Raw genomic sequence first — 11068 nt, 5'->3', positions numbered from 1 at the left:
TTAGGTCTAGATGAGCTTTGCAAGATTCACATATGCATAAAGCTCCAAAGTGAAATCTTGTGCCGGTGGTGGCGCACCGACGGTCCTCACTAAATCCATGATCCACCCTGCGAACTTCGTCACGAAGGAAAGAAAATCAACAGTAACAATTGTAAAGCGACCATTTTTTTAATTTGTTCAGCATAGCTAGCTTTTGCTGCTTCGGTCACTAGGTTTCTTTCCTCTGATCCTTTCTGAACTGTAAAAGCTCACAGCTAATCATACTCATAAACTACTATATTAGTCCTCACTTACAGCCATCATCGGCTACAAGAACCCTGAATTGTCACCGTGAATTCATTGCGGCCGGAGTGTGCTTTCCGCTTGTTAATCGAGCTAATCAATCGATCAAGTATGCATGACTATGACTGGAGATAGCAGCAACGGGGTCCACTGTCAATGCCTTAAGCTCGCACGGCGTTTCCGCTTTGGTGTGTGAGTAAGCGTAACCACTACCACCACCTCTGGTGTCGTTTGCTCTGCCTACATACAATCCTGATTGGAATTGCCCGTCGCCATCGCCATGACTTAGCAGTGCACTGCAACTCCAGGGCTGTCCTGTCCTACAGAGAAAAACACAACAAGCAACAGCATATCAGGACGGCAAATTGCTCACCTCTCTCCTGCCATGGAAAACGACCGGAAAATCTCTCCCTTTCTTCTGTCTCTTCTCCATGGATGCATCTCCAATAACAGAATATCAAAAAAGCAAGATACCCAAATATATCATGTTGGTGTCATTGTACTGACAACATTTGAGATTAATTTTATGGAAGGCCATGCATAGGGAGCACAGCACAAGCTGCATATATATTCTGATGACCAATCTATCTGCAGTAGTATACATCGCCTCCTGCCGAGTCAGGAACAAGGGGAATGGCAGTTTACACCAGCTGATTCGAATGTATACATGTAGGCGAACCCCTAGTATCTCAAGGGTTATGATCGATGTTTATAATTACATTCGTGTTGTATCACTGCCAAAAGATTTGGCGAGATGAACGGGTACCAGATTCATATGGCGTATATCCGATCAATTTCCGAGTCTGAAAACTCGGAGTTGTGCTGCCATGAGTTTGAGCCACTCCTCGTTGATTTCTCCTTCTTCCTGCTCTTGCGTGCGCGCTTGGACTTGACAACATAGTATGTCATCGTACCAAGCACACCGGCCATGATCACCCCGCCAATGAGGGTGACCAGAAGTGCCGCCCACCGGAAGTGTCGCCCCACGACGATGTACGAGGAGGATATGAACGCAACCGTAGTGCATACAGAAGCCAGCCACATCAGCTTGTTGATGACCCCGACCACCCGCCTCTCTGCTTTCGTCTCACCCCTAACAAGTGTTATCTGGACCACCACTACTGCTAATGATGTGAACAGGGCGATTGCATTGAAGATGAAGAAGACCTTGAAGGATACCGCTTGCACAACTACCGCAACACCGCTATTTTCAGTACCGCCTGGCACGGTAAAGATTGCAGCAAATGCCACTGTGGCAAAGAGCACGGCCACGACAGTGACCGAGTTGGTTGCATTGTTGATGCCTTCCCTGTGCAGTTTCCTCAGCTCCTTAGCTATACCATGGACATTTTTGTTGGTTTTTCTGGCCTGCTCAAGCTGAGTATGTATGTCCTTTTTTATCTCGGTCACTGTTTTTCTGAGCTCGTCCCGGGGCTGATTCAGATCATTTGCTCTGACTGCACCAGCACGGGACAAACACTCCTTTATCTCTTGAGACTCCTCTGATAACGGAAGGCCCTCTGCTATGTCAAATGCAGTCTTCCGATCCCTAGTCAATGCATTCACGTTCATATCTGGAAGAAGCAGGAGCTCATTTACAATCTACAAGAGAAACAAGCTTATGAGCAGAAGATTATTGCATTTTGTATGGATGAAACTAAAGAAAGATGCTTATATGTCTACACTAGATTAGACAAGGCAGAAGAGTACCTCTGATCTTTTCTTCCTGGTGGCAACATGCAAAGCTAAATTGCCATTTCTATCAGGTAGCATGACTATGGCCGGATCAGCATTCACAAGCGCTCGAACAACCGCAGCACTCGTTCCTTTCACTGCCATGTGCAGAGCAGTCTGGCCTTTCTTATCAGTCCTCCGAGCAAGCTGAGTATCAGCATCTAGCAAAGCCTTCACAATTTCAACATGCCCCTGCCGGGCAGCAAAGTGCAAAGCATTCTTTCCATTTGCTTTCGATAGCTCAACCAACCCAGAAACTTGTTCGAGCAGCAGGTTCACCACCTCAGTGTGGCCTCTAATCGCTGCAGTTATGAGAGGAGTCACATTTGATTGGCCAAACGTTTTCCCCAGGGATGGCTCATGGTTCAAAAGTACCTTCACAACATCTATAAGCTAATGTCAGTAATCCATCTTTCTCCCGGGAACAAGTATGCAGTAAAAATATAAATGGATGCAGGTTCGTCCAAAAATGTATTTTATCTACTCTTTAATCTATCATCACAGACCCTTTTTAGTTTTGCAGTGTCCATTGCTCAAATTGACCTGTTCTGATGAACACTGACAGTAGTGTGTCACTGTATGCAAACAACAGAGGATCCATGTGGACTGATTAAAGAGTAGATAATACGAATGTTTGGGTTAAATTAAAGATTGAGCATTCAATTAGGCATCAAGCTAACCACAAAACTATCTCTTCAGTTTGACTTGAAACCAGAAGTGGTTTACACGATGGAAATTTTGTGCGGTGCTCACCTCGGTGGCCCTCTTTGGCGGCAACATGCAGAGCGTCGAATCCGGACTTGTTCTTCCTGGTGAGGCTCTCCTTGTTGGAGTGCTTGAGCAGCTCGACGACAATGTCAAGAAACCCCTTCTCAGCGGCTATGAGCAACGCAATCTCCTCCACCTCGTTGACCTCGTTCACTATGGCAGCGCGGATCTCGGCGACGTCGCTGTCGAACTCCTCCCCGGTGCCGGTCATCTGTGCGTCGATCCCGGCGATGATCTGGCGCACGGCCACGAGGTCCCCCCGCTGCGCGGCGAGGTGGAGCTCCGTGTCGTTATGGCGACCAGTCACCTGCTTGACGTACTTCTTCCGCCCCGCCTGGTCCATCCGCTTGCCCGAGTTCGAGAGCACCAGCACCGGCGCCGCGGCTGCCACGGCCGTTGGCGAACGCGAGGGGGACGGCAGTGAGTTGTCCAGCCGCTTGCCGGAGCCGGACATCACCAGCACCGGGGCCCTCGCGGGCGCTGGCGACGACGCCGGCGAGGACTGGTCCAGCCGGTTGCTGGAGCAGGACATCACCAACACCGGCCTCGCGGGCGACTGGTCGAGGCGGTTGCTCGAGTGTGACATCACCAGCACCGGCGACTGATCCAGCCGCTTCCCGGAGAAGGACATCTCGAGACCGGGGCGCTTCGCCACCCGCGGCGGCGACTGGTCGAGCTGCTCCCCGGAGGAGCCGGCGCCGGCGCTCGATAACGGCGACGGCGCTCCCTCCGCCCCCGGCGACGCCAGCACGATTTCCAGGTCGCCCTCCCCTGCGCCCAACCCGAGAAAAGCAATCCCTCAGCGAACGATCAACTAAACACGAATCGAACCGAAAACCAACCATGGATCAACGGAAAGGCGGTACCTTTGTCGGAATCGGCGGCCATGACGCTCGTCATCGGGAGGCTACGGGGCAGGAGGCATGGGACGGCGGGAATGGGAGGTGGGGAGACGACCCGCGGATGACACGGAAGCGACGGGGTGGAACTGGAAGAGAGGAGGCGGAGGCCAGCACGGACGGGACGGAGGAGGGTTAATTAATTTTTGAACACTGCTATTTTATCTGTCGAAAAAAATATCTACCGAATTTCTCACAAGAGCTTATAGATTCGTGCAGCCATCTTGCCATCTTATCCGGTGAGCTCCTTTGGTGATGTTTTCTTCTCGGGCGATGGTAAGCTTAGTGTTAGGGTTAGGATTTTGGGTTTTTAGGATTTTAAGGGTTGTTGGCTGTAAAAGGAGCTTTGAGGGAGGCTGTTAGCCCAGCGGCGGTGGCGAGCGGTGGGAGGGACGGCGAGGCAGTGAGGGTGCCACCCGAAATGAGTGGTGGAGGACCACCGGATGGGCCGACGATGGTGGCGAAAACGTCGAGGTTGAAGTGTTTAGTGGTGGCGACAGTCAAGGGCAGCGGATCCGCGCGACGATGGCGCCGTTGGAGCTGGACAAGGAGGCGGTGGCGACAGGGGAGGAGGGGCGTCAGGGCGGAGGAGTGAGAGGAGCGGTAGAGGAGCGAGGGCAGGTTGCATAGGCGTCGGGGACGGCGACAGCGAGACGGAGGGCGGTAGCGCATGGGGCGAGTGCAGTGCGTGGAGCGGCGACGAAGAGAGTCAGGTAGGCGAGGTGGGGTGGAATGAGTGAGAATTAGGGTTAGGAATCTTTTATATATATATATATATATATATGGCGCTGCTATTCTTAGCGCTGCGCGTTGAATAGCTATTTAGCGCCCCAGGATACCCCGCGTCCCGATCGTAGATTCGCTCGGGAAATCCGCTCGAAGCCGTAAAACTTTCGACCGCAGCCATATATTTTGCTTCCGTAACCGTATGAAGAGCATATTTGGTCCGTTTTGATCGGAAAAATATTTTTTAGCCGTAAAACTTTCGATCGCAGCCGTAAATTTGCTTCCGCAACCGTATGAAGATGTCCTTTGGTCAAGGAACCGTATAACCATAAAATAATTTTTGTTGAGAACGAGTTGATTTCCAGATTTTTAATCGTACACAAAACAATCAGGGAACCGTATAACTTAGATTGGCCAGTAGTAAAATATACATTTATGAACCATATATGAATCATACAGAAAGCCGTAAATCATATTGTTATGAAGCGTAAAATTTAATTTTATGGTAACGAGTGATCTTTCGTACACATAAACATATTCAAAGTATCCATGTAACCATAAATCAATTATGATTAAATCATTCGTGCTTTTATTTTTCGGAACAATCGTGTTTTAACACTCTAAACATGATTGAGTAAAAGTTTTAATGTTAAAACATGAATGACAAAACCGACAGGGCAACATTTTTTTTTAAATTGTCCTGTCGTGAATAAATAACGTATATACGGTTAAAATAAATGAGTAAATACGAATGTGTAAGGTTATGTGTCGCAAGGGGGACCGTGAAAGAATAAAATATATATGGTTATATTATCTAGTTCAGTACGGTTATGTGCGGGTTCGGCGTCAACATGACTGTCAAAGTTATGTTAGACGTATACGACCATATATAATATAAAATTACGGTTGGGAATCGATACAGTTAATTGCCACGTCGAATCGTTAAATAAGAAAGAAATATACGGTTGAAATATGAATGGAACACGGTTGCGGTTGTTTTGATCTGGTTGCTATATGGTTACGGTTATAAAGATTAAATAATTACGGTAAGGATATAATACATAAACGGTCGTAATAACATAAAATTTTATGGTCGTAATAATTACTGGATTACGATTGCGGGTTGGTTGGCGGGGTTTCACGAGTTTGGTCTGGGTCGGGGGGGTGGGGGCGGGGCGCGGGGTGGTTCGGGGCTGGTCTGGGTCGGGGGGGGGGGGCGGTGCGACCGGTGCGTTGAATAGCTATTTTTAGCGCAGGGAGTAGAATAGAGAATATATATATATGAAGCTAAGATTAATCCGGGTCACCTGATCTAGATCCAATGGTCCACAATTTGATAGATTTTTTTAATAAATCTATCAGTAGATAAATAGACACTATCTTAATTTTTTTTCTATCAAATGGCACTCGCCCGAGTTGCTATGCTAAAATACCACATGTTCCTTAAAAAACATTCTGAATTGCTAATTTGAGCCATTTTTCACCACAGCTTGGGTTTTTTTTTTAATATTTTTACCCTTTCCAACATGGAATCTTATAGGAAATGTCCACTCTACCGTCTCTCTCATTTCTCCATCATATCTTCTCTCTTGGTCGAGCATCGTGCCACCGAGCTCCACACCACTGTCGCTGCCAAATCTTACGCCACCTAGCACAGATCCGCTCAGGTAGAGCCAAGAAAAGCATGGAGGAAGATCGCTAGGGTCTTCTCCGACCAATTCCTGTGTGAATCCTATCGTCTTTTGATCGAATCGAGCTCCGCACCCACCTTCTTTCTTACACCAGCAAGCCTCTCCATCAATTCACCGACATGCCACTATGTCCCAGCTTCTTATTCCAATTTCAAGCCACAGTGACCTTCCCCTTGTATCATGCATGCTTTTGCGCGTGCTACCTCGGCATCGGCCTATCACTGGTGTGGCCCTTCGCACGGGCTAAGTGTCGCCGCGCCGTGGGGCACACCGTCAGTCGAGCTCCGACTAGGCCTACTGACTGAGACCCACCCATACACGTTCCTATCACGCGTTGATTCTGTTGATGCCCTCGGTCAGCCGATTCATCGCTGTGAATGTCGCTAGCGAGGTCGGACCAGGTCCATCGTCAAGCCCAGGCTTGGCGTTGTGGTCTCCTTCTTCTAGTCGTCACTCATCTCCACGAGCTTCTTCCTCATGCCGATCGTCATGCTACTTCAAATCTCACCTCTGCCCAGGGGCAGGTAGACCCAGGCCCATGGTAGGTTGGGCTTCATCTAGGTCATAGGCCCAAATTTCAGTTATATTTACTATATAAATAGTAGATTTTTTAGGTCTAGTCCAAAATTTGAATGGGCTAACCTAGAGCTTGGCTCATGCTTGTTCCGCCCCTGCCTCTACCCACGGGCGCAACGAGTCCGACAAGGAGCTCATCGACTTTCGTCATCAGGTGCCGCTCGGAGCAACTTGTTCCGGAGTCGGCCGGAGATGTGAGAGAGAAATGAGAGAGATGGTAGAATGGATAATTCCGGTGAGATTCCATGTGGGCAAAGGTAAAAAAAATAAAAATATCAGATTACCATAGAAAAAGGCTTAAAGCGGCAAATGAAAAAGTGTTTTGGTATTTTGGTACAACAGTTTGGATAGATGTCATTTGAGAAATTGCTATCTATTAGAGTAAAAAAATAATAACTAACCCGATGGATGAGGGGTCGGGCTCGGGCCCGCGCTCACCTTGGGTTCGGGCCTTCGGGGGCGATGAAGAAACGGGAGCGCAACGCCGTTTGGTTGTGGGGTTTCCGCTTCCGCTTTTGTTTATGTGGCTGGGTCGGGTGCGCCGGGCCACCTGCCGGTATGCGTTGCAGATAGCAATTTATCGCTTTCCCAGCTGAGTATTTATCTCTCCTGTTTCGCGCAAGTGCCTGTCAGTCTCACTCACATGTCTTTTTCGGTGTAATAAATAAATCTCGGGTAACAATACGATACAGTAATTCTACACGAGTTTTGCAGAAAACCTCACAGAAGATTAGATAAAAGCAAAGTTCTTACCCGTCAAGACCTTGCGAACTTTGAGAACGCGTGTGTATTGCGATGGTAAGAGTGGCTAATCGTTTGATGCCCACCAGTGTTCAAGTCTCGCTCTACGGTCATGTCTCACCAGGGGTTCATCCTACGGTTACTTTCAGGATAGGTTTCCGACGCAACATGGTACGCATGTACCTATATGTTTAGTGGGATATGGGTGCTGGTATATTGTGAGTTTAGGATTAAAGGGATCGGTAATGTTTTAAGAGGTGCTGAATTATAATATTTAGAACTATTTTAGTTTTAAAAATAATGTAATATTAATATATATTAAATTCTATCTAGATGTGTTTTAGATTTATCTAGTGTGCCTACTCTACCGATTAAAATTCTTGCAACCTATTTAAGAAGGTAAATTATAATAATGTAAATACAGAAAAATAAATAAAATAGAGAGAACAAATTCGGTATAAGGATTTTTTTCTTGTGGTATCGATGGTATGAATATCACTCCTAGTTCACGTTGGAGCTCTATAAAAAATATGCTCCTGATCGACACCTGGTCACGGCTCTTGAGCCACAAAGTCACAAAGATAAGACCTCCACCAGATAAGTCACTAAGCCACTAAGGCAAGATCTCATCACTAGCTTCTCTTCCAGTTTCTTACCACCGTGATCACTTCGGAGCTTGAGCCACCAAGATAAGTGTCTTCGCGTCTCCACACAATTGTATTACCACCATTCCATACCAAATTGCAGGGTCAACAAGTTTACCAGCGAGTCACCAAGACTCTAAGATACCGGTGTACCACTTGGTACAAAGTTAAATCACTCATTGATCCACTCTTTAGACAGCAATCATCTAGCAACACTCTCTCTAGGCCTATAAGTACTAATCACTTACTAATCTTATACTTAATCGTCTTGAATAATCACATTAAGTATTTTGATGGTTTGGATATCTTCTTAAGTATGTATAAGCTTCCTCTAGACTTCAGCAGCATGTCGCGCCTTCAAATGACTGAGTGAAGGAGTATTTATAATCTTAAACCTGCGCACTAGCTGTTAACCCAACAATTTAGAAAAGTTATTAACATCGGATGATCCAGTGAGAACACTAGTACTAACACTGGATCATCTCTCACAAACTAGCTGTTGAAACTCTATTCATGCTTCTATGAACACCAGATATTCTAGTGTATACTTCATCTCCATCACTAGACTATCCGGTGAGTTATCCTGAGCCATCCGAACATTTTATTCTTCTCTGTGTAAATTACTCAGATAAAAGCATCCGGTGCATATCACTTCATCACCAGATTATCCGGTGAGCTGACTTCAGTTAACCGAGTCGATGCAACTCTCTCTGGAAATAATGATTCGGTGTGCACAGCCTTCATCACCGGATCATCCAATGCGTTGAACTTCGTTCTGCCTCTTTGCATTATTTATTGTTCGGTGTGTGCAACACATTGATCACTAGATCATCCGGTGATTTGATCTTTAATTTTAATGGCTGTAATCTTCTCTGGATAAAATGCTCTGATATGTATCTTCTCTGATCACCGAACCTTCCGGTGAAGTCTTTAGACCTTTCTCCCCTTTGTCAAATATGTTTCGATGAGTTTAACAACCAAGGCATCGGACCATCCGGTAAGATAAATCTTCCTAAGACTTCTATTATTTTATCTAACTTTATTCCGACTGTAGTGATTTCTTGATGTATTGCATCCATGAGATTTATTAATATATATTCTTGACAGATATATTCGTTCAATTAACTATATTATTATTAATCATAAAATCACATTATAATCTAATAAAATTATTATCATACAAAGACACGTACAAATGTATATGCGTGGGGTGTGAACACAGTATGTAGATCGCGTACGTCCTTAGTTATACACTAATAAAAGGAAAGACCTTGCAAACTTGAAAGAAACAATAAAACGCCAAGCAAATTCCAGAAACGAAAACCCTGCGAATTAGCTACGCGATCCTCCTAATGCACGGCACATGTGACCGTACTTGGTAGAGTAGATAATTCTTCGTGGTCGGTGCTAGTGCTTCCCATTGATGACGGCCCAAATCGGAAATGCGAAGGGTGATCGGTGGAATGGAGAATCCCGAATCGTCGCGGGGCCTCCGCCGCCGCGCTCACCGCGAAACACACGTGCAGCTCTGCCCGCCGACAGGCGCCCGCGCCATGGGCCAACGCGCAAACCGAGCGCACGTTCTTTCTTCGCCTTTTTTAACAGCAGCCACGGCTTTCCAGGGAAAAGAAATGCACAGCCGGCAGAAGGCGATCGAGACGTCGAAGCTCACATACGCACACGCAGAGCCGCAGCTTGGGTCCAGAGAAGCAGAGCTGCAGCCCTGCGAACTCGTGTTGACGTCCCAGTTCCCAGAGACAGTTCCCAGAGATTAATATTAACCCGGTCTGGCGTGTTGCCTGTCGCTTCACGTGGTCAGCTTATCTTGACCTGCCGGTTGGTGAGGTCAATCAGTTCACTCCCCCGCCGCCCCAACCCCACGCCCCACGGCATCAAGATCGAACTGGAGAGTAGACAAGCATGTCAGTGGCGTTATGCTAGCAGTATTATTATGAAGGTACGATCAAGGCAAGCGATGGGTTGCTCGTAGATAAGTAAATTTGCGGCAGAGTTTTCAAGCAATGGTTTGTTCAGAGCTGAAACTTGAAACTTTTCACAGGTTTCAGCTGCAGATGTCTTCTGTTTTCCAACGGCGCAATCAGAGAAAATGACAAGAAGACTAAGGATAAGGCATCAGTGCTTGTTGCACCAGACGAGCATGATGAAAAAATAGTGCTTTCAGATTTAATTTAATTTAATTTTTAGTGTAATATGAATTAGAATAGATATAGATAATTAATATAGAGTAAGTTTTGACTAGTTCCTATAAGTCTCGATCAGATTTGACTATCACTCGAGTAAAATTCGACTAGCTCCGACGAGTCTCAACTAGATTCGATTATTACTTAAGTAGGGTTCAACTAGATAATAATATACGTAATCGATGGTAACGTGTGATGTAAATGTCCTCGTGATATTGAACTAGTAGATGATGACGAAGACGATGAAGTAATCGAAGTAGATCATGATGATGTAGAGGAAGCAGATCGTGAGCAATCACGATGAGCGTTTCTCAAAAACCTTATTCGTCCTCTTCCGGTACAGGATCACAAGAGCGACAGGTTCCGGAGACTTACTCTTCCGTTCATCTGTGCACGCCGACACAGCGGGATGGAGTAGACTAGGTGTGACGGTACATCAGAGAGAAATTGCGAAACCCTAATTGCGTATATTCATTTGTGGCGGCAGCTGACAAATATATATAGAGGGAGGATTGCTGGGTTGAGGCGTCCCACAATTGAACTTTGTTATGCGTCACGATCGGACTCTTAACCAACACAATTTACATATACTTATCTGTTTGCCCACATAGCAACCCGCGCTCGTGCCCTCTGCCCCGGTGAGACGAGACGAGGTGAGCGCACGTTCAGCTAGCCCTCTCATCCACACATGCTAAGTAGATAGAGAGGAGAAACTCTTTTAAGTTGATCTTACTCTACCTTTATTAGTAAGATGAGACTAAAAGATACACATCTATTTTCATATGGTTAAATATTTAAGATTTATT

The 11068-nt window shown here is 46.3% G+C and overlaps 1 protein-coding gene across 1 annotated transcript; it reads right to left on the bottom strand.

The window, feature by feature from the left end:
- Positions 1 to 804: 804 nt before the first annotated feature.
- LOC133912206 (ankyrin repeat-containing protein ITN1-like) lies at positions 805 to 3831 on the bottom strand. Its single transcript, XM_062354816.1, has 4 exons — positions 3651 to 3831; positions 2770 to 3555; positions 1993 to 2402; positions 805 to 1884 (listed from the first exon to the last, which is right to left on the bottom strand). The coding sequence occupies exons 1-4, from the start codon at positions 3682 to 3684 to the stop codon at positions 1054 to 1056; spliced, it is 2061 nt and encodes a 686-aa protein (XP_062210800.1). The 5' UTR covers positions 3685 to 3831; the 3' UTR covers positions 805 to 1053.
- Positions 3832 to 11068: the final 7237 nt, after the last annotated feature.

This window comes from Phragmites australis, chromosome 3, assembly GCF_958298935.1.
Source record: "Phragmites australis chromosome 3, lpPhrAust1.1, whole genome shotgun sequence".
Taxonomy (NCBI): domain Eukaryota; kingdom Viridiplantae; phylum Streptophyta; class Magnoliopsida; order Poales; family Poaceae; genus Phragmites; species Phragmites australis.
Note: the sequence above shows the minus strand (reverse complement) of the source record. Positions and strands in the feature narration are given on the sequence as shown.

What these genes read in the sequence shown, in the direction of transcription:
- LOC133912206 (XM_062354816.1), bottom strand. Translation starts at nt 3,684, where the DNA reads ATGACGAGCGTCATGGCCGCCGATTCCGACAAAG. An exon ending in CGCCAAAGAGGGCCACCGAG is followed by an intron (nt 2,403 to 2,769) that starts GTGAGCACCGCA and finishes ATTAGCTTATAG; the next exon opens with ATGTTGTGAAGGTACTTTTG. An exon ending in CCAGGAAGAAAAGATCAGAG is followed by an intron (nt 1,885 to 1,992) that starts GTACTCTTCTGC and finishes TTTCTCTTGTAG; the next exon opens with ATTGTAAATGAGCTCCTGCT.